Here is a 23,732-nt window from a genome sequence, read left to right as displayed (position 1 = left end):
GGAAAGAACAATTCATAGAGGAATGATTTACATTGGATAAAAGTTCATATATACAAATATATATTCTGATATCCTATAAAGCTTGATACGCTGAAATTATTAAAAGGGCTCTAAAGTGCAGTAGGAATACAGGGGGATATAGTTGGGACGAAGATACTGAAACGTTTCCTTTACCGCTACAGAACATTTTTATGGTCAACTTCAATATCCATTTGGGCTACTTTATTACTTTTTGAAGTATGAAACTTCCTCCTTTTAAAGAATCTTGTCTTCATTATTTGAGAGCCTTAATTGCCCTCTCCTTTTTTCTAGGCAGTTTCCTTTTGCTTTCCCCAAACTCATTGCCTGATTAATTTTCTTTTAACTTTCCCTAACTCCTTCAATTTTTTCTTTGCCTTCCCTAAAATGTAATAATGTTTTTACTAAAGAGGATAACCTCTATCATCTATAAAATTTATTCCAAGAATACATAATATTTCAAAAAGTATCCTAGTAGATTAGAAATATGTAATGTTTACTTCTAAAATATAAATTTCTTAACAGCAAAGTAAGTATATTATTGAGCAGTACAATTTAGACTACATAGGCAAAGAAAAATTGTAATTGGTTTGTGTGCCCTTTTTAATGACATATAACTTATTGTAGTGAAATAGAGCACTCAGTCTTAGATTGTGTGTTTTTATGTGTTTGTGCATGCATGTGTGTAGTGAGGAAGAGTAACTGTTATTTGGGGATTATTTTGGGTTGTTTGGTTTTATGATCCAAAGACCAAAACTGTTTCCTGAGCTTGAGGGGAATGAAACGATGTTCACAAATATAGAGCTCCTGTATTCATTTTCCTCCCAACAGTCATTCTTTTTGTTGTTGTTGGTTAGCTATCTTATATAGAGTAGTGTGTGTGTTCATCCCAAGCTCATGATTTATCCCTCCCCCTCACCATGTTTCCACTTTGGTAACCATAAGTTTCTGTTTTGTTAATAAGTTCATTTGTACCGTTGTTTAGATTCCATGTATGAGTGACATCCTACGATATTTGTCTGTCCGACTTACTTCACCTAGTACGAGCATCTCTAGGTCCATCCATGTTGCTGCAAATGGCATTGTTTCATTCTTTTTTATGGCTGAGTAGTATTCCATTGTATATATGTACCACATCTTCTTTATCCATTCCTCTGTCGATGGATATTTAGATTACTTCCATGTCTTGGTGGACTCTTGGGGGGCCATCAAGGAGGAGATAAGGAGCCAAGTTTGAGTTAGGTTTTGGAAGAGAAACAGTGACCACAGTGATGAATGAGCTTCTGGCAGGTGAATGTGGAGGATAACTTACTGTTTAGTGTCCTGAGAAAAGGGTAGGTGGAGGTACCCTGTTAGAGATGGAAAAGGCTGCTAAGGGAAAGAATATTTTGAGGAAGAGTGGGTGGAAATCAAGAGTTAAGCTCCAGAGATGCTACACTGGAGATGCCTGGAGACATATCATTGAAGAGTTGAAGTAGGCAGGTTTGGAGTTCAGAAGAAGAGTTCTTATACCCATTCGGCCCATATACTGAAGATATTTGTGTGAAACAGGTGTCTCACCAGGTTGTAGTTTCTTTCTATGTAAGGATTTTTTTCTTTTTAAATTTTGGATCTGCCACGGTGTTTTATACAAGGCAGAGAATGGTTGAGGTGAAGGATAAAAGGAAATTGGCATATATCATGTCCTACTGTGTATAAGAAATGAGCTCTCTTTGGCTTAATCCTCATGAAAGGCTATTGACTTTTCACAGATGGTCAAATTGGAAAACCAAGTGTCTTTGTCTTCAGGGCCCAAAGATATCACATTAAAACCCAGTGCTTGCTAGTGAGCCTTTGGAAAACCTCATTCATTACAAAAAGTTACAAGGAGCTGTGTCAAACCTATTAGATGTTAGAACCCTAGTACGTATCAGTAAATAGGTAAAACTCCTTTCCTTTTGGAGCTTATAGTCCAGTGTGTGAGGCTGATAATAAATCAACATAAACCTGGATAATATTTACCTATGAATATAGAGCCATAAAGAAAATAAACAGGTGATATAATAGAGAGGAATGAGCGAGCTGAACTTCTTTAGGTTGGGTGGTTCAGACAGACCAAGCTAAGGAAAACACAATTTAGCAGACACTCGAGGATAAGAGTAGAAAAGAATATTCTAGTTGGAGAGGAAGAACCCTGTGATGGAGAGGAAAGACCAGGGGCAGCGAGCAGGACAGCGGTTTGGCCGTGATCCACAGACAGGCAAGCGCCAGCCATGCAGAGCCTGGGAGGCCCTCGTGTGGATCTAGATTTTACTCTAAAATCACTGATGGGCCACTGAATTATTTCAAGTGAGAGAACAACATGGTGTGATTTACATTTTTAAAAGTTAACTCTGGTTTCTGAGAGAAGGACTTGAAGGAACAAGGGTGTACTCAAGGAAGCCAGTCAGGCGGCCCTTGAATTAGCTCAGGTGAGAGACACTGGAGGCTTCCAGAGGGATCTGGAAAGGAGACAGAGGGAAGAAGCATGGTGTTGATGGATGGTTGTCGGAGATGCAGGAAAACCAGGGCAACCCTTGCATTTTTGGTTGAAACATCTTGAGTACCTGGTGGCACCTTCTAGGAAGATGGAAGAGAAGTGCTTTGGTGGCAGGAAATCAAGAGTTTTGCCCCAAAAAACGTTTGTTGAACTAGAGAACCACAATACTGGTCACATCAGATAATTGTTCTTCTATGATTAAATACACGTGTTCTTTTTTTTTTTTTTTTTTATTTTTTTTTTTTTTTTTTTTGCGGTACACAGGCCTCTCACTATTGTGGCCTCTCCCATTGCGGAGCACAGGCTCCGGACGCGCAGGCTCAGCGGCCATGGCTCACGGGGCCCAGCCGCTCCGCAGCATGTGGGATCTTCCCGGACCAGGGCATGAACCCACATCCCCTGCATCGGCAGGCGGAGTCTCAACCACTGCGCCACCAGGGAAGCCCAATACACGTGTTCTTGCATGACCATTCAGTTATAAATTGTCTGGGGCAGCTTCCAGGTCCTCCTAGCAGACTCGGTGGCCCTCAAAGCTGAAAATATTTATTTTTGGCCCTTTATAGGAAGTTTACCAACTCTGCAGTAGAGCATGGCCAGAACCTAAGTTTAGAGTATGGTTTTCCTTTTTCTAAACCAGTGGCCCTTTTCCATAATCTTTATAAAGCCTTTGACTTCTTGTAAAGCCACGCTGGCATTATTAAGATACATCTTTCTGTTTCACAGTTAGTTTACTATTGTGGTTTATCTTTTTCTCTCTCCATTTATTTTTGGTGTCTTTCCCTGATTATTTCTCTTTACCCTCTAAAAGTGAATCTCTCCTAAACTACACTTCTCAGCCTCATTTCTGTCATCTTCTTGATGTTGGCACAGCTCACCATGTCTCTTCTGCAGGTGTCTGCACGGAGGCCAGCTGACCAAAGAAGCTTCCACTATTTAGTAAAGGTCCCCGACCCCACTCACCATTCTCTAGCAGATCATTTACTGTTACTGACATTCGATCTAGTTCTGTTTGTTTGTCCCCGGTCTCTCCCCAGATACCATGCTGGTCCCATGAGGGCAGGGGCTTTAACTGATTTGTTCACTGGTGTATTTCCAGTGCCCAGAACTGTGCTTGGCATGTGATAGGTACTCAGTTGATATTTGTTGAATGAATGAATCTGTCCATTGTATTCTCTCTTTTGGGGGAACTTATCATGTCCACATTATCAACTATTACTTTTTTAAAAAATTTATTTTATTCACGTATAATTGATTTACAATGTTGTGTTAATTTATGCTGTACAGACATGTGACTCAGTATATGTATACAACTTTTTCCATATTCTTTTCCATGTGGTTTATCCCAGGATACTGAATATAGTTATCTGTGCTCTACAGTAGGACCTCATTGTTTACATTACTTCTAATTAGAAGACAACCAGTTTATATATCTAAGTTCTAAATTTGACCATGCTCCAGGTCTCAGATCACTTAGCTAAAGTGTCATTTCCAGCCCTTTGTTTGGCTGATTCTCTACCTAAACCTTCATGCTCTATTAAAAATGTTACTCTTTTTCTAGGGCACAGTAATTTCCCTCACCTCATACCCCAGGCACTGCTATTCTGATACTTCTGGAACATCACAGCCCTTTTCCAGGCTCTGGGTCTGCACAGGCTCTTTCTTCTTCCCCTAACTTATACTCAGCTGTCAAACCACAGCCCACATTCTCCCTCTTCAGAGAGGCCTTTCTTGGCCGATTGACCATGCACCATCTCATCAGTTGTTTCTTTCATGCCACCTGTCACAACCTTGAATCATCTGAATTGTTTCTTCACTAACGAACTGTGTGCATTCCCCCACTAGACTGCGAGCTCATTAAGGGCAAAGACTTTGTGTCTCTTGCTCACTTGCTAGGTCCTCAGTGGTAAGACCCTGCTTGCAACACTCTCAGGGCTCATTCAATAGAAGTTTGCTGGATGAATGAATTTCCAGACAGAACTCTTGAGTCTACAATGGTCGTTCTCTTGTCAAGTTGTAGCACTTGGCATTGTTAGTACTCTTCTGGGGTTGGATGATTACTGTCTCGGGAAGCCCTGGGATTGTTGACCTTGTTTGTTGTTTCCTGACTGCATGGGTGCTTGACTTCTCGCAGGTTCCTGCCTCACTCCCCTGGTAAGGTTTGAATACCCATAGATATCAAAACAATACATCACACACACACACACACACACACACACACACACACACACACACACACACACACAATGCTGCATACACAAACGCTCTCATTTGTTTTTACTTGGTTTATTATCATCTAAGGGTCCTTCCTCTAGGAAGGAAGGACAGGAATACTGTTCTTCATTTCACTGGTTGGGAGAAGAGGGAGAATTTACTTCCTAAAGCATTTTCTTTATTGATTTGTTTTACCATTCAGGTATACATGCAAAATTGATTTGCATATCACATTTTGTTTTGTATTTATGTGAGGAATGAAATCATGAACTACTTGTGTAGAGAAGATGAAAATTTATAAGTGACATACCCTTTTTAAAACCTGAAAGAAAGCTGGTATAATCAGGTTAAATTTCCATCATTAAATTTTACATAGTGTAGAAAGGAAAAGGCCTTCAGAAAGAACATGCAATAGTTAACAGAAAAAGTGCAGAAAATAAGATATTTTAGAATGTATTTCTCTTTAAAGAAAGATTTTAATATTTAAAAATAGCTTCTCTGATATATGTATGCAACAGGGGTAGGCAAACCTTTTCTGTAAAGGGCCAGATAGTAAACATTTCAGGGTTTGTGGACCATACAGTCTCTGCTGTAACTGTTAAACTCTGCCCTTGTTGCCTAAAAGCAGCCCTAGGCTTCATGTGAATGAATGGTGTGTCTGTGTTCCAATAAAGCTTTATTTGTGGACACTGAGATTTGAATTTTATTTAATTTTCACATGCCAAGAAATACAGTTCTTCTTTTGAAGTTTTTCAACCACTTAAAAATGTGAAATCCACTTTTAGCTTGCAGACCATCCACAAACAGCTGGTAGGACAGATCTGGACCGTAGGTCGTAGTTTGCCAGTCCCTGGTTGAGAGAGTTCAGCTTGAACAAGGGTGGTGTGTCTGCCTGGGGATGTGCCATGTAATCATGTAAACATGTGTGTCAGCAGGATTACATGTTGGAGAATAGGAGTGACTTGAGAAGAAGCTGAGGAGATCCTCCGTAGAGAGCACTGAAGTCTGGCCAAAAGGCCAAGAGCAGAAATAAGAAACAGGCCTTGTGCTGCAGAGGCTCCCAGGCTTTGAAACCGACTAATGGATAATAAACAGAATCTGAAGCTGATAATTCACAAATAATTCACAGGTTTTTCGATTTTGATGCCAGAAAGGAATACACAAAATGGTTAATTATTTAAAGTTTCACTATGTATAACATGTCATTGGAAACTAGCAAGTTGAAAAAAATCTTTGACTTGCCACATGGTTACTTTCTTGACTGCCCATCAAGTTTGTCTGCTTTTAAATATCAGGGGAGCCTGCTTTTTCTCTTAAAACAAATCTGTGAACTCCTAATGGGAAGAACGTTTCTCAACTAAATCTCTGTGTTCTGCTCTGGGATGTGGGGATGCTACACCCTGTAGTGGGGATGGTGGCGGCTGAACTGATGGATGCTCTCAGCTCTCAGCACCCTGGTCCTTGAGGACACACCTCCCACCTTCTCTGTTTCCTGGGAAATGGTGGCTACAGGCTGCTCTCAGAGAGCCTGTTCTTTCCCCACAACCCTCAACACTCCAATCCCAGCCTTTGGGAACGAGACAGAGTAAATGGGGGAAATAGAGTGGGGAGGAGAGAAACTAAAAATCTCTCTGTTTGAATGTCTGAGTGTTTCCTGGAAACGATGTTGGAGATCATGATGGACCAATTAACGTGTGTGTATATGTAATATCTGCATTCCCTTTTGATAACCATTGTCCTTCAGTGGTGCCTAGTTTTGATCTTCTGTTGGGCAAGTAAGATAGTTTTATTTCCTCTAACTGAGTCACTATGTCGGTCTTTTATATTTAGTGCAAAAATATTACAGTAAGGCAAAGTAAATTTGCTGTTTATGTGTTAGGTATAATCAAACCGCATCACACAGTACAAAATCCTATACTTCTGAGTAGGCAACTGAGATTTGAATCACAATGCCACCACTTAAGCGTCCTCTTACTCATTAAGAAAGGAAGGATACTGACAACACCAATACCTCCTGGGCTTGTTTTAAATATTAAATAAGGTATCATGTTTAAGGCATCTGGCCAAGTGCTGTGCTAGAAACAGGGCCTAGTGCAGAGGAACCGCATGATAAATATGTGCTGAATCAGTTAAGGAATCAGATAATGACAGTGCCAAGGCCATGGCAAGTGTGCAATAAAATCAGCTGTGCTTCCCTTCCCTCCCAAACGCCTTCAGTAGTTTACAAGCCACTCAGCATTGCCATAGGAAAATAATGGCTTCTTAAGCTGCTAAGTGCCAGGGCGGTCACACTATATAGAGGCTCTGCTCAGCCCCAATGTGCTTGATATGGGTTCAAGAGCAGAACTGAATTCCTTTTTTTTTTCTTAATTATTTTATTGAGGTAGAGTTGATTTACAATGTTGTGTTAATTTCTGCTGTACAGCAAGGTGATTCTGTTATACATAGACATACATTATTTTTCGTATTCTTTTCTATTATAGTTGAGTCGCTTTCTAACACACTGATGCAATGCATCATTTCCTTCCTCCCAAGTTTTACTTACAGGATTTTGAAACTGTGCAGGTGACCATCTAGTAATATCGAGTGATGTTTTCCACAAGCAATTCCATTTTGATAACTGGCCAATTTTCTAATATTGTTGAGTCAGGACCTCGTTTGTAAGTTGTGCCCTTTGAATTGACATGAAAAATGATGCAAACCTTAAATATATGGGAAACATCAATAGAAGGGAGCAATGAGAAGGACTGCTTTTAGGGCATCCCATAAACAGCTTCTTCTTTATCCACCCCAGATGATGAAGGGCCTATGATTATTAGGTGTCCTCCTTTGGGAGTTCCCTCCACTCATTATAGAATGTGAGTCACTGCATTAAGCACTTAGGTCAGTGCTTAAAAGTAGTGCTTTTGAAGTTCTCTGTGCAGTCTGTGGCCATGGTTGCAACGGAAGTATTGAATTTGTCATTCACGATGCAGCCAATAGATTTTTAACCTGACTGACCTTGTGTATCCAAATAATCAGAGAAGGCCCCCCTTGCCTCTGGCAGAAGCTATCAGAAAAAAGGAAGGAAGGGAGGGAGGGGAGAGGGAGGGAGGAAAGGGATAAGTAAAAAGGAAGGCTTATTCACTCCCTTGTGGTGCATTAAAGTACTAAAGGATGATCTCTATTTATTTTAAGTGCAATTCCTGCCTTTGATCATCTGAATATAGTCAACATTAAGTTTTTGGTTTGCTTTTTTTTTTTTGCGGTACGCGGGCCTCTCACTGTTGTGGCCTCTCCCGCTGCGGAGCACAGGCTCCGGACGCGCAGGCTCAGCGGCCGTGGCTCACGGGCCCAGGCACTCCGCAGCATGTGGGATCTTCCCGCACCGGGGCACGAACCCGTGTCCCCTGCAACGGCAGGCAGACTCCCAAACACTGCGCCACCAGGGAAGCCCATCATTACATCCTTTTTTAATTGAAGTATAGTTCATTTCAATGTTGTGTTAGTTGCAGGTGTACAGCAAAGTGATTCAGTGATATATATACTTATATATTCTTTTTCAGATTCTTTTCCCTTATAGGTTATTACAAAATATTGAGTAGAGTTCCCTGTGGTCCTTGTTGATTATCTATTTTTTTAATATATAGCAGTGTGTATATGTTAATACCAAAGTCCTAATTTATCCCTTATTTTCTTGTTCATGATGCAACTGATTCAACTGTAGTGGGCCATTCACATTACAAGGATGAAAAGGACAAGAGTCCCCATCGTCCAGGACCTCAATTAATAGGGACAAAGGGCTAAAACCTCATGATTTTCCTCAGGAACAGGTTAGAAGCACCACCTGCTTTGAAGAACCAAAGGAGAGATCAGTGGTTACAAAAAACAAAAACAAAAGAACAGCTCATGTGCTTTTAGACCCATTTGCAAAAATTTGCTTATGCTTTCTGATGAGCAAAAATCTATACCGAACCTCAATCCTTTGAGAGCTTGGCCAATAACAGATATGATGCTGTCAGAGGATTTTATGCTGCATATCCAAATGCAAAATGACAGCATTAAAAATGCAAACTGAAAGTCAGCTGGGTTTGTTCCAAGGTTTATCCGTGATGAGTCACCTATTTTATTGCATAAGAAATCAAATCTAGAGTTGTAATTAAAACACGATGCAGTGAATTTCGGGTAGTTCTTGAAGCATTCAAGATGTGCCTATTTGTTCAGGGACATTGTGTCCTTTGAGACTTTTTCTTAACTACTTTAATCTTCTGTAAGAAAGACATTTTCTCAATTTTTTGAGGAAAGACGCTCTATCATCTAAATACCCATGATTGGTTTTAATGCAGCAATTGTTACAGAAGCAAAGTACGTAGATTGTGCCCTCATGCTTTGCACTGATGTCCTTTGGCAGCACTAGACACATATGTACTCTAGACATACTTTAAGGCATTCTTTTTTTTTATTGAAGTATAGTTGATTTATAATGTTGTATCTTTTTCAGATTCTTTTCCTTATAGGTTATTACAATATATTGAGTTTAGTTCCCTGTGCTATATAGTAGGTCCTTGTTAGTTACTATTTTATATGTAGTAGTGTGTATATGTTAATCCCAACTTCCTAGTTTATCCCTCCCCCACCCCTTCCTCTATGGTAACCATCAGTTTGTTTTCTATGTCTGTGAATCTATTTCTGTCTTGTAAATAAGTTCATTTGTATCACTTTTTAGATTCTGCATAGAAAGGATATCATAAGCTATTTATCTTTCTCTGTCTGACTTACCTCACTTAGTATGATAATCTCTAGGTCCATCCATGTTGCTGCAAATGACATTATTTCATTCCTTTTTATGGCTGAATAGTATTCCATTGTATATATGTAGCACATCTTCTTTATCCATTCCTATGTTCATGGACATTTAGGTTGCTTCCATGTCTTGGCTATTGTGAATAGTGCTGCTATGAGCATTGGGGTGCATGTATATCTTTTTGAATTATGGTTTTCTCTGGATAGATGTAAGGTATTCATTTTTAATCTTACCTCTTTTGAGCTCCCTAGTTCCCTAAAGACTAACTGCATCTAAATTTTTACCTGAGGGTTTTGGAGAACTTCAGTGAAGAAGGGAAGGAATTGAGGATTGGATTGGTCCAAGTGTCTGGTACAGGGACTGAAAGAAGGAGAAAATAAAAGTCATCTTTAAATCATTTTTGTTGTATGGAAATAGTTTTTCATGTTAATTAATCACTGCAGGGTCATGAAGAACCACAGTGTCACCTTAGGCATCTTCCTAAGTAGGTTTAAGGTAAAGATGTACAATTTTAAATACTGCATATTTTAAAGAGCATGTATACTGATAATTTGAAGGCTAGATTTGAAGCTTATCAGTCTGTGAAGTCATATCCCTTTTCATAATGTATTTATTGAAAATACCATCTTACTTTATGGACTACATATCTACTAAAATTAATGAATACATGTTTGTTTTTATATCCTTCTGATGCTCAATACTATGCAACTTAAAGGACTTCTTGCAGAAGTTAGTGATCCTAATTGATTTTTATATTCTTTTAGTCTAGACTCAAAAGTCGATCTAATCTATATAGTCATCATTTAATACCCAATGTACATCCAACTGAAGAATGAATGCATTTCATAATGTGAGATACATGCATGTATAATTATCTCATTTTTATATTTTTAAGAATAAGGTATTAGACCAGCATTTATTCAGGATAAAGTGATATATAATTGGTACAGAATAAGCTTCCTCCATATGTTATTTATTCATTTTGTTTGTTTATTTTTGTTTTCTATCCAATGTACATGGAAACAGTGGAATTATTAGACCTCAAGATCCAACAGTTTATCTCTTGTTTGTTTTCCTTTATAGTAGAAACCAGAAATCAGAAAAACCTTCATTTCTTTTCATCAGTTTTTAGAGCAGAGAGGTGAAATAAATTTCCTCTAAACACCAAGACAACCAAAGTTAGAGTCAAGGAATTTGGAAGTAGATGAACTTAGTTTTGCATATTGGATAAAGCTTATAGGGCTCTTAAGAAAAAGCATGCTACTAATGTGCTGATCTGTCCATCTGTATGCACTGGAAGCTTTGGACCCTTTAGGACACATGAACTGGGTTATTTCTGGACAACCAAGACTACATTGTTCGAATTATTAAAGAAACTAAAAGAATTAGAGATGTTGTCCAAAAACAGCCTTTCACATCCATAATAATTTATGAGTTACCCAGAACCCTCTTTCCTTCAACATTTAGTTACAAAATCCTTTTTTAAGCTTATTATGTCAAATTACAGGCCAAAAGAAATTCTATCCTATGCTGAAAATGGATGTGTATAATTGCCTGAAAGAGCTTTAATAAAGTATAGTAATACATAGCCAGTTTAATTTGCAACTAAGCCAGTGGTACAGTAATAGATTTATACAACTAATATTGTTAAATTCTTAATTTTCATTCTCTCTTGTTTTAATTACAAGTTTCTTTTGAATGAAATCCACTTATGAGGAGTCTAATGGTTTCTTACTTCACCTTTCTTATTGGGATAGCTTTTAGAGTTTCCTCATCATATTTCCATTTAAATCTTCCAGGGAACACCTGAAACTTTAATGTGGAACAAGTATGGACCTATGTAAAAGCTCTACAGATTACATTCCTTAATTGAAACTGTGTGCACTCAATAAGTGCTTGAGTGTTTACTATCATAGTTTTGTTATATGTAGTTATATATAGATGTATATGTGTGTGTATGTATATAATATATATATAATAAAAATATATTCAGGCATTACCAAACATATTATTCATTAATTTTCTCAATATATGTTAAAATACTTACTGTGAGTAAAGACAGAATTCTCCATTCACATATATACATTTATTATTTTCAATTGTGGGTGTGCATTTTAAGAATCGTTTGTTATTACTGTCCTATTCGTTAAACGCTTCTGCATATTATATTGGCTCTGTGGTTATGACGTTTTTAGTGCTTCATTATTTGAATCCTGACAGTTCTGTCTCCCAGAGCAATGTGTTTGTTTTTCATGTCTTCATGGTACCCCATCTCAACCAGGAAATATTTGTTCCAAAGACAGTGTTCAGAGGTAGGTGCAGAAAACTTGTTCTGAGGACAAAGTTCAGATTTAAATGAAAATGTCAGTCTGTGAATCAGGTGTGTTAATCAAAATATTTAACAAAAATACAGTAGGGGATTCTAACAATGGGAATGGAGGCCAACCATGAACAACCAGGATGGCCGCAGCTGTCAGTGCTCATGAGATTGTCCACCCAGCCACTGACCGTCACTGTATGATCCCTGCTGAAAGTGACAGAAACCAAATTAATAAGGAAAAGTCAGCAGCCCTAATGAATATCCTCTAATTTTAAGGAATCAGCATATTTTATAGCTCTGATAAATATAATTAGGACTAGAAATTTTATTTTTAATATACTGCAAGGTTTAATTTGATCAATTTTGATAACACTGAAAGATTTTAGTTGACATCATTACTTCTTTTTTCACAGTGGCTAGCATTCAGAAGCTTCCTGCGGCCTCTGTTCTAACAGACATCAACTTCCCAATGAAAGGACGCAAGGGCATGGTTGACTGGGCAAGAAACTCAGAAGACAGGGTAGTCATTCCAAAGAGCATCTTTACCCCCGTATCATCAAAAGGTAAATATGTGAAGTAATTTAAGCCTCAAACAAAAAATTTATAAGTTCAATTTAATAATACCCTTGGCATAAATTCCTATGTATTAAGCAATTTAGGAAACAGTCTGCAATCACAACTCTAAACTCGTTTTGTAACTATAGAAAACCTAATTTGGGCTTTAAATCTGAATTTACTTGAGGAAAGGCTCTATTAAAATGAAAAAAAAAAAAAATACAAGTGCAAATTATAGACCCGAGCTTGTCAGGGTCAAATTTCAGTGTTGACAGTCTCATCCCAGTGTAAAGCACTTGGCCTAAGATTTTAAGTTTAGGTATCGAAATGTGTTGGATTTTCCATTCCATGCAAAATAATTGTTTCTGCCTCACTTTTTTAAAAAAAGAGTTGGTATCTAAAAACAAATCTTAACAAAATATTAAGTTTTAAGAACATCTTCAGTAGCCTCTAAAATTTAATGGCCCTTTTCAAGAGTGACATTGTGGTCTTAATTCTTACGTTGGAAATTTTGACATTTTAACTGAGAGCTCCAAAAGAGAATTGGCTCTCCCCCATATCATTGGGAATTTTAACTCCTTAGCTGTAACTACAGCCGCTTCTTGTCTCAGCCTGCAGGAAAGTTACTTCATGATACACTGAAAATACATCTTCTGGAGCTACAGTTAATGCATGCAGTGTGTGGGCTCACTTGCCCGGCACAGTTAAGAAGGCATTTCTTATACCTGGCTTTGCATCGGCAGATACTGGAATACCCTTGTAATTAGGAGATTAAAGTTTTATAAGACACAATATTTTTCTTGCTGTTTTGCTAATATTTTAAATTTTTATTCTTTCTAGAATTAGATGAATCATCGGTCTTTGTTCTTGGAGCAGTCCTGTACAAAAACTTAGATCTAATTTTGCCCACTCTCAGGTAAGCTACAAAGTAATATGCTGTTGTAATCTCTGTAAGTTATTCCAAATATGTGATTATAGCTCATTCTATGAAAATAGTCAAACAAAGTTTGGTAATACAAAGGGCTTTTTTCTTAAATGAAATAGAAAATACCAATTTAATGAACAGCTTATTAGCATATTGTGCATTGAAAAATAACTAGGAAAGACAATTTTGGTTCCTGATTATAGCCGTGTAATTCTTTTGCAACTAATCATGACTTGCTTTAAGACCAAGGGGAAAAAAAGTAAGAAAAAGAAAACCTCAAGGCTCTATAATAGAACGGATCATTTTAGAATGAATCTGTTTTCTCCCTTTATTTGTACTTACTTGTACTGTTCATCAGCATTACATGAAATTAAAGGCGTGTCATGATGGCTGGGAATACTTGGTTTTGTTCATCTGCACAAGATCTCAGTTTGCCTCTAGATAAATATTCAATTACAGTTACATTAAGAAAAATGTTCAATTAGAGGACCAATTTTGGAAGAAATCCATTGATTTCTTTCCTCCCAGACATTAAAAAGAAACAATTACAGATAGTAATTCTACCAACATTTTATTTCCTCTGCCGTCTTAACTATTTTACCAGATTGTACAGAAAACATGATACACATCTCTCTGGATGGTGCTGTTCTCACTCTTGGTGACCTGTTTCCTCCACCCCACCTCACTGTGGAGGACTGAGACAAAGTTGTATTTTAGTTAAATAGAGCCACACTGCCGTGAGCCCGTACCCACAGCCTCATGAATAAAGCTTTAAGTTTTTCAAGAGGAGAGACTGCGAATGATGTGTACAGTTATACCAGGGACCTAACAAATGGTCTAATGAATAAAAACAATTAGAGTTCAGTCCAGCAGGAAAAGGTCTCCCAAGGAAGCAATAACAGCTGCAGTTAGTCACAATTATTTGGAGAAAATCTATGTGCAGCAAATTATTATTATAGTCTGTGAATCATCCAGAGGGATGTTTTGACCACAGAGACAACTCTGGGAAATCTAGCTTTCTTTAACACCCTTCCTCTCTGGATGGAATTTGGGTTTCCTGAATTTGAATAGGTTTGTGTTTGGTTTTGTTCTACTAACAATATATTGAAAGCTAATATATTTACTCTCAACTTTGCCATGGGTTTTATTAAAACACATTGTTCTGTACGATTACTCACAGCTAAAATTGATTTATAGTTACACCACCTCTATTGCTGTGTGTGACGTTTATTTGAGGAGAAATGTGCTAAAGTTAAAAGTACCCAGATAGGGACTTCCCTGGTGGCGCAGTGGTTAAGAATCCGCCTACATATACCCCAATAAAGATGATTAAAAAAAAAAAAAAAAGAATCCGCCTACCAAGGCAGGGGACACGGGTCCTTCCATCCCTGGTCCAGGAAGATCCCACATGCCACGGGGCAACTAAGCCTGTGTGCCACAACTACTGAGCCTGTGGTCTACAGCCCGTGAACCACAACTACTGAGCCCGTGAGCCACAGCTACGGAAGCCTGCGTGCCTAGAGCCCATGCTCCGCAACAAGAGAAGCCACTGCGATGAGAAGCCCACGAACCGCAACGAAGAGTAGCCCCTGCTCGCCACAACTAGAGAAAGCCTGCACGCAGCAACGAAGACCCAACGAAGCCAACAATAAATAAATAAATAAATAAATAAATAAAGTACTAAAAAAAAAAAAAGTACCCAGATACTCAAAGTCAGGCCCTTATTTCCACTGGGAGTTCGTTTGTGTAAAACTAATCTTGCAGGAATTCTAGACTAGGCACTAACTCACAATCAGATGAGTTGGGTTTTAATTTCAATTTAACATAACAAGAAATTTATAAACTTGTTCAGTCACTCAGTCATCATCTGCCTTCAGTTCAACTACAAAATAGAAGCATCTTTATATGCAACATTCATTCTGTTCGCTGCAGAGGGGCATAGTGAATGCAAATAAAATATTCAACATGAAATGTTGTAGATTGTGAATTAGTTTCCCTTCTACATGTTTAACAGAGTTTCATTATGACTAATCTTATTTTGAATAACACTGTAGAACTCGCTCACCTACACAAAGTCAGATTATTCCAAGTTTCATAAAGCTATACAGTCAAGGGAATTGGAAGTGTATCTAGGGATATCAGCCTTTTTGTTAGAAAAAGTGTTTCAACATTTTTGAAATTATTGAAGAGGTAGTGGTCACTTGTGGGTGGACTAATGACAACATTGTGGGCGGTTGAATGGGTAAAACTGGGAAAAGTCCAGAACTGCACCCCCTAGTACTACCTGGGACACAAAAAGATGCAGATTAGCCTTTGGGCAAGTCACTGACTTTATAAATCGTGGGGTTGGACTCAAAGGTTCTTTTTAACTTCAAAAATTCCCTGTCTTTATTTCAGTAAAATTGTAGGGTTGTGGCGTTCTGACATATTTTTTTAGCTTGAAGTTCTTAATAATCTTTGTATAAGAATTATGAATATGTATACCCACTCACACTTTCTAAGTATAATTAGGTAAATGAATATAGAAAAACAATATTCACCTTTGGATTCATTAGAAATAATGACAATAGAATGCTCAGGATGAAAAGTTTGTTTAAGCACTATTTGAAAAGTGAAATATTAGCATTTACTTCTCATTTTCTTTTACTTCATACTGTAAAATAAGGTAACCACTAAGCAATCCTGGCTTGTTTTTTTTTTCCTTTTCAAAACGTTGTTCCAGAAAGTTTAGTGAGTGGAATAAGCCTTTCAAAGGACAAGGGTGATGTCTTTGTTTTATAGTCACTTAACAAACATTTACTAAGCAACAACCCTCCTCACTGAACTGTCTTAATGATTTTAAATCTCCTCTACTGTCAAAACTCCCAGAACAGTGCTTAATAAATAATACAGGTCAAAGAAATGTTTACTGGAATAACTGTCTTATCTGATAAAATATTCTATATAAGCCATTTTTAAAAAATGAGGTACATAGAAGTTTAGTGTTTACACTATTCAAATATTTTAGGAACAAAGGAATAAAATACATATATTCTGTTGTTTTACTGTAAAATTCGACTGTGTGAATTGAACCCAACAGAAAAGGAAATATCTTCTTATTCAACATGAAAAAATACACAAATTTGTTCTATATGTGTACTTATTATTTACTAAATTTTCGTGACACATTTTCTTCTGTGATCATTTTACTAATAATTATCTGTTGAATATTTTGGAGCCAAGTTTCCCAGATACAGAATAATGTTAGGCTTGCTGTTAAGTCGCCAGAAATTTTATATTTTGATACAATATTTTAAAACAATACTTTGCATAATTCTCCTCGTGGGGACCCAGAAGGAGACGTTGACATAATGTTTTGAATAGATATAATTTAGAAATTTTCCTTCCTACAAAGACAGAAGTAACTTTTCATGTTGACTCTTTCATTTCGATATTTCTTTTTCTTCTCTTGCCCTAATATGCATTCAACTATTCTTCAAGCTGCAATTTCTGTTTTACCGCTGGATTGTCTTTCCTTTTACAATTAAGTAGATTCAATTTATGCCTTTGTCTGAAAGAAATGTGCTCTACTCAAGTCCAAACTAAATAAGGGCTATTCTCAGCCTCCCAACTGTATTCTTTGGAATAGTGTCTTACAGTAAAAAGCATAGAGCCAGTGGACATTAGTGCTGCAAGCCCTTTAAAGGTTATGCCATCCAGACCTCTCATTCTACAGACAAGAGAACCTTATTGCCTCACTGACTGGCCAAAGCTGATATGTCCAGTAGGTGGGTGGGTTCTAGTCCATCTCAAGTCTTTGGTCCCAAAACCAGGACACTTCCACTGTCCTGCTTCCTCTGTGATGCTCATATCTACTCCTTTAAGCAGTACAAATTTCTACATTCCTTTGAATACACATATATCTTCCACAGAAAATCTTGAAAGGCCCAGGAGGAGGTAGCTGTGCATTGGCAGCTCAAGGTGCTTGGCGTCAACATGGTGGCCCCAACACAGGCTATGGGCAACAAGGCCTGGACTCTTCCCACCCTTCATGATCACTTTTGGGGCTGATAGCTGGAAGCTGGCCAGCCAAGGGCAAGGGATCCTTTGCGGGGAGCTGAGACCACCCACACAGGCCCCATTCACATTAGGGAACTAATGACTACCCACAGCATGGTGAGTTCTCACACTGCGGGTGAGGATTTTAACTGTAGTACCTTTTAGTAGGACAATTTGGTAACTCCAGGAGGCTTTAAAAATACATTTTCATTGATCCAGCAATGCCACTTGTAAGACTGTATCTGACAGAAATTATCTCTAAGGAAAAAAAAAGTATATCCAATCATACATTCAAGCCAAGGACTTCAAGAAACAGTTGTAATCAACCCATTTTCTGATTTGTTTAATAATGCCAAGTTCCAGTTCTATAGGAAGTTCACAATACTTTGGAGTATGGGATCAATGTGTAATTTTCCTGGTAGGACGTATGGAAAATATAGTCCTGTTTAAAAAAAGAAAGAAAGAAAGAAAGAAAAAGAAATGTAAAAAAGGCACATTAATGTAGCTATTAACTATTACAAGATATTGTAAAGGATCTAATTAAAATTATATGCAAATGACAGTATAGTATTATAGTGCCAGGAAAAATACAGATGAACCCCCCCAAAAAAGAAACCAAAAGCTAAACAACAACAACAAAAAAAACCCAACGATCTCATAAGCCACTAACATGAAAACTATCTTTTAAAAAGGAAAAATCAAAATGCAAAATCACATAAATTTGCTGTCAAGTGCACCAACCTAGTAAAAGATAAATGATGCTAATTTTTTTCACATTTAGGAAATGGAACCCATTTGAGTTCCTAATATTATAGGAATTAAAGGCAAACAGGAAAAACAGTTGAACTAGAAAATGTTGGAAATAATACAAAAATGAAAACATAATCACTTTTTAAAGAAACTTTTACTGGAGTATAGCTGCTGTACAATGTTGTGTTAAGTTTCTGCTGTACAGCAAAGTGAATCAGCTATATGTATACACATATCCCCTCTTTTTTGGATTTCCTTCCTGTTTAGGTTACCACAGAGCACTGAGTAGAGTTCCCTGTGCTGTCCAGTAGGTTCTCAGTAGTTATCTATTTTATAGACAGTAGTGTATATATGTTAGTCCCAATCTCCCAATTGATCCAACCCCACACTTTCCCCGCTTGGTGTCCATACATTTGTTCTCTAAGTCTATGTTTCTAGTTCTGCTTTGCAAATAGGTTAATTTGTATCATTTTTCTAGATTCTACATATATGTGATATTATTAATATAAGATTAATTAACTAATATGATTAATTAATGTGATTAAGTAATAAAACAATGGCCCCAACACAGGCTATGGGCAACAAGGCCTGGACTCTTCCCACCCTTCATGATCACTTTTGGGGCTGATAGCTGGAAGCTGGCCAGCCAAGGGCAAGGGATCCTTTGCGGGGAGCTGAGACCACCCACACAGGCCCCATTCACATTAGGGAACTAATGACTACCCACAGCATGGTGAGTTCTCACACTGCGGGTGAGGATTTTAACTGTAGTACCTTTTAGTAGGACAATTTGGTAACTCCAGGAGGCTTTAAAAATACATTTTCATTGATCCAGCAATGCCACTTGTAAGACTGTATCTGACAGAAATTATCTCTAAGGAAAAAAAAAGTATATCCAATCATACATTCAAGCCAAGGACTTCAAGAAACAGTTGTAATCAACCCATTTTCTGATTTGTTTAATAATGCCAAGTTCCAGTTCTATAGGAAGTTCACAATACTTTGGAGTATGGGATCAATGTGTAATTTTCCTGGTAGGACGTATGGAAAATATAGTCCTGTTTAAAAAAAGAAAGAAAGAAAGAAAGAAAAAGAAATGTAAAAAAGGCACATTAATGTAGCTATTAACTATTACAAGATATTGTAAAGGATCTAATTAAAATTATATGCAAATGACAGTATAGTATTATAGTGCCAGGAAAAATACAGATGAACCCCCCCAAAAAAGAAACCAAAAGCTAAACAACAACAACAAAAAAAACCCAACGATCTCATAAGCCACTAACATGAAAACTATCTTTTAAAAAGGAAAAATCAAAATGCAAAATCACATAAATTTGCTGTCAAGTGCACCAACCTAGTAAAAGATAAATGATGCTAATTTTTTTCACATTTAGGAAATGGAACCCATTTGAGTTCCTAATATTATAGGAATTAAAGGCAAACAGGAAAAACAGTTGAACTAGAAAATGTTGGAAATAATACAAAAATGAAAACATAATCACTTTTTAAAGAAACTTTTACTGGAGTATAGCTGCTGTACAATGTTGTGTTAAGTTTCTGCTGTACAGCAAAGTGAATCAGCTATATGTATACACATATCCCCTCTTTTTTGGATTTCCTTCCTGTTTAGGTTACCACAGAGCACTGAGTAGAGTTCCCTGTGCTGTCCAGTAGGTTCTCAGTAGTTATCTATTTTATAGACAGTAGTGTATATATGTTAGTCCCAATCTCCCAATTGATCCAACCCCACACTTTCCCCGCTTGGTGTCCATACATTTGTTCTCTAAGTCTATGTTTCTAGTTCTGCTTTGCAAATAGGTTAATTTGTATCATTTTTCTAGATTCTACATATATGTGATATTATTAATATAAGATTAATTAACTAATATGATTAATTAATGTGATTAAGTAATAAAACAATTAATATACGATATTTGTTTTTCTCTTTCTGACTTACTTCCCTCTGTATGACAGTCTCTAGTTCAATCACTTTTATACCAATACATCCTGAAGGCACTGGACCTGAAGTACTGATTTCCCTCAAGAGCAACTTTTCTTCAGTTTGAAGACCAGACGCTAAACCTTCCCACTTCATTCTGAATTTACAATGAAATACTGTAGTTTTGTGATACTCTGTATCTTTTTATAATGCCCTACATTGAGAACATTAGAAATTAAAATTATCCATCAGGATGACAAATTGGCATGACTAATACTATAAAATATTGTAATATTGCCTAGTCAGTACATTCTTTACAAAAATCTGAGTTTAATTGGGCCATACTGTTTGAAAGTGAATTTAAATCCCTGATCACTTGGCTTCATTGTGGGTCTAGGTGTTGCCTCCCTCAGCAAACTTAACTTGAAATTCTCATTAGTTTTTTTTTTTTTTTATCTTTTATCTTTTTTTTAGCATCTTTATTGGAGTATAATTGCTTTACAATGGTGTGTTAGTTTCTGACGTATAACAAAGTGAATCAGCTATACGTATACATATATCCCCATATCCCCTCCCTCTTGCGTCTCCCTCTCACCCTCCCATCCCACCCCTCTAGGTAGACAGAAAGCACTGAACTGATCTCCCTGTGCTATGAGGCTGCATCCCACTAGCTATCTATTTTACATTTGGTAGTGTATATATGGCCATGCCATTCTCTCGCTTTGTCACAGCTTACCCTTCCCCCTCTCCATGTCCTCAAGTGCATTCTCTACATCTGCGTCTTTATTCCTGCCCTGCCCCTAGGTTCTTCAGAAACTTTTTTTTTAATTTAGATTCCATATATATGTGTCAGCATACTGCATTTTGTTTTCTCTTTCTGACTTAGTTCACTCTGTATGACAGATTCTAGGTCCATCCACCTCACTACAAATAACTCAATTTTGTTTCTATTTTATGGCCGAGTAATATTCCATTGTATACATGTGCCACATCTTCTTTAACCATTCTTCTGTTGATGGACACTTAGGTTGCTTCCATGTCCTGGTTACTGTAAATAGTGCTGCAATGAACATTGTGGTACATGACTCTTTTTTTGAATTATGGTTTTCTCAGGGTATACACCCAGTAGTGGGATTGCTGGGTCATATGGTAGTTCTGTCTTTAGTTTTTTAAGGAACCTCCATACTGTTCTCCATAGTGGCTCTATCAATTTACATTCCCACCAACAGTGCAAGAGGGTTCCCTCTTCTTCCCACACCCTCTGGCATTTCCTGTTTGTAGATTTTTTTATGATAGCCATTCTGACCTGTGTGAGGTGATACCTGATCGTAGTTTTGATTTGTATTTCTCTAATGATTAGTGATGTTGAACATCCTTTCATGTGTATATCTTCTTTGGGGAAATGCCTGTTCAGGTCTTTTGCCCATTTTTGGATTCGGTTGTTTGTTTTTTTGATATTGAGCTGCATGAGTTGCTTGTATATTTTGGAGATTAATCCTTTGTCAGTTGCTTCATTTGAAAATGTTTTCTCCCATTCTGAAGGTTGTCTTTTCATCTTGTTAATGGTTTCCTTTACTGTGCAAAAGCTTTTAAGTTTCATTGGGTCTCATTTGTTTATTTTTGCTTCTTTTTCCATTATTCTAGGAGGTGGGTCAAAAAGGATCTTGTGGTGATTTATGTCATAGAGTGTTCTGCCTATGTTTTTCTCTAAGAGTTTTATAGTGTCTGGCCTTACATTTAGGTCTTTAATCTATTTTGAGTTTATTTTTATGTATGGTGTTAGGAAGTTTTCTAATTTCATTCTTTTACACACAGCTGTCCAGTTTTCCCAGCACAAATAATTGAAGAGGCCATCTTTTCTCCATTGTATATTCTTGCCTTCTTTGTCAAAGATGAGGTGACCATATATGCATGGGTTTATCTCTGGGTTTTCTATCCTGTTCCATTGATCTATATTTCTGTTTTTATGCCGGTAACATACTGTCTTGATTACTGTAGCTTTGAAGTCTGGGAGCCTGATTCCTCCAGCTCAGTCTTTCTTTCTCAAGATTGCTTTGACTATTCAAGATATTTTCTGTTTCCACACAAATTGTGAAATATTTTGTTCTAGTTCTGTGAAAAATGCCATTGCTAGTTTGATAGGGATTGCATTGAATCTGTAGATTGCTTTGGGTAGTATAGTCATTTTCACAATGTTGATTTTTCCAATCCAAGAACATGGTATATCTCTCCATCTGTTTGTATCACTTTTAATTTCTTTCATCAGTGTCTTATAGTTTTCTGCATACAGGTCTTTTGTCTCCTTAGGTAGGTTTATTCCTAGGTATTGTATTCTTTTTGTTGCAGTGGTAAATGGGAGTGTTTCCTTAATTTCTTTTACAGATTTTTCATCTTTAGTGTATAGGAGTGCAAGAGATTTCTGTGCAGTAATTTTGTATCCTGCTACTTTACCAAATTCATTGATTAGCTCTAGTTGTTTTCTGGCAGCATCTTTAGGATTCTCTATGTATAGTATCATATCATCTGCAAACAGTGACAATTTTACTTCTTCTTTTCCAATTTAGATTCCTTTTATTTCTTTTTTCTTCTCTGATTGCTGTGGCTAAAACTTTCAAAACTATGTTGAATACTAGTGGTGAGAGTGGGCAACCTTGTCTTCTTCCTGATCATAGTTGAAATGGTTTCAGTTTTTCACCACTGAGAATGATGTGGCTGTGGATTTGTCATGTATGGCCCTTGTTATGTTGAGGTAAGTTCCCTCTATGCCTACTTTCTGGAGAGTTTTTGTTTTTTTTTTTATCATAAATGGGTGTTGAATTTTGTTGAAAGCTTTTCCTGCATCTGTTGAGATTATCATATGGTTTTTATCCTTCAGTTTTTTATTATAGGGTATCACATTGATTGATTTGAGTATATTGAAGAATCCTTTCATCCTGGGATAAACCCCACTTGATCACAGTGTATGATCCTTTTAATGTGCTGTTGAATTCTCTTTGCTAGTATTGTGTTGAGGATTTTTGCATCTATGTTCATCAGTGATATTGGCCCATAGTTTTCTTTTTTTGAGACATCTTTGTCTGGTTTTGGTATCACGGTGATGGTGGCCTCATAGAATGAGTTTGGGAGTGTTCCTCTCATGCTATATTTTGGAAGAGTTTGAGAAGGATAGGTGTTAGCTCTTCTCTAAATGTTTGATAGAATTCACCTGTGAAACCATCTGGTCTTGGGCTTTTGTTTGTTGGAAGATTTTTAATCAGAGTTTCAATTTCATTGTTTGTGATTGATCTGTTTATATTTTCGATTTCTTTCTGGTGCGGTTTCAGAAGATTGTGCTTTTCTAACAATTTGTCCATTTCTTCTGGGTTGTCCATCTTATTGGCATATAGTTTCTGTAGTAATCTCTCATGATCCTTTGTATATCGGCAGTGTCAATTGTTACTTCTCCTTTTTCATTTCTAATTCTGTTGATTTTTTTCCCTTTTTTTCTTGATGAGTCTGGCTAATGGTTTAAATTTTGTGTATCTTCTCAAAGAACCAGCTTTTAGTTTTATTGACCTTTGCTATTGTTTCCTTCATTTGTTTTTTATTTATTTCTGACCTGATCTTTATGCTTTCTTTCCTTCTGCTAACTCTGGGGTTTTTTGGTTCTTCTTTCTCTAATTGCTTTAGGTG

General features: G+C 37.1%; 1 protein-coding gene across 2 annotated transcripts in view; it reads left to right on the top strand.

Moving 5' to 3' along the window:
• ADGRB3 (adhesion G protein-coupled receptor B3) overlaps positions 1-23,732 on the top strand; it is an 800,758-nt gene that overhangs the window by 429,358 nt on the left and 347,668 nt on the right. For both annotated transcript variants that reach the window (XM_007467820.1, XM_007467821.1), the window contains 2 exons: positions 12,264-12,413; positions 13,246-13,321. In XM_007467820.1, the coding sequence (XP_007467882.1) occupies positions 12,264-12,413; positions 13,246-13,321 (226 nt within the window). The remainder of the gene's footprint in view (positions 1-12,263; positions 12,414-13,245; positions 13,322-23,732) is intronic.

The sequence above is a fragment of the Lipotes vexillifer genome, unplaced genomic scaffold (assembly GCF_000442215.2).
Source record: "Lipotes vexillifer unplaced genomic scaffold, Lipotes_vexillifer_v1.1 scaffold133, whole genome shotgun sequence".
In the NCBI taxonomy this organism is placed as follows: domain Eukaryota; kingdom Metazoa; phylum Chordata; class Mammalia; order Artiodactyla; family Lipotidae; genus Lipotes; species Lipotes vexillifer.
This window is presented reverse-complemented; position numbering and strand designations above follow the sequence as displayed.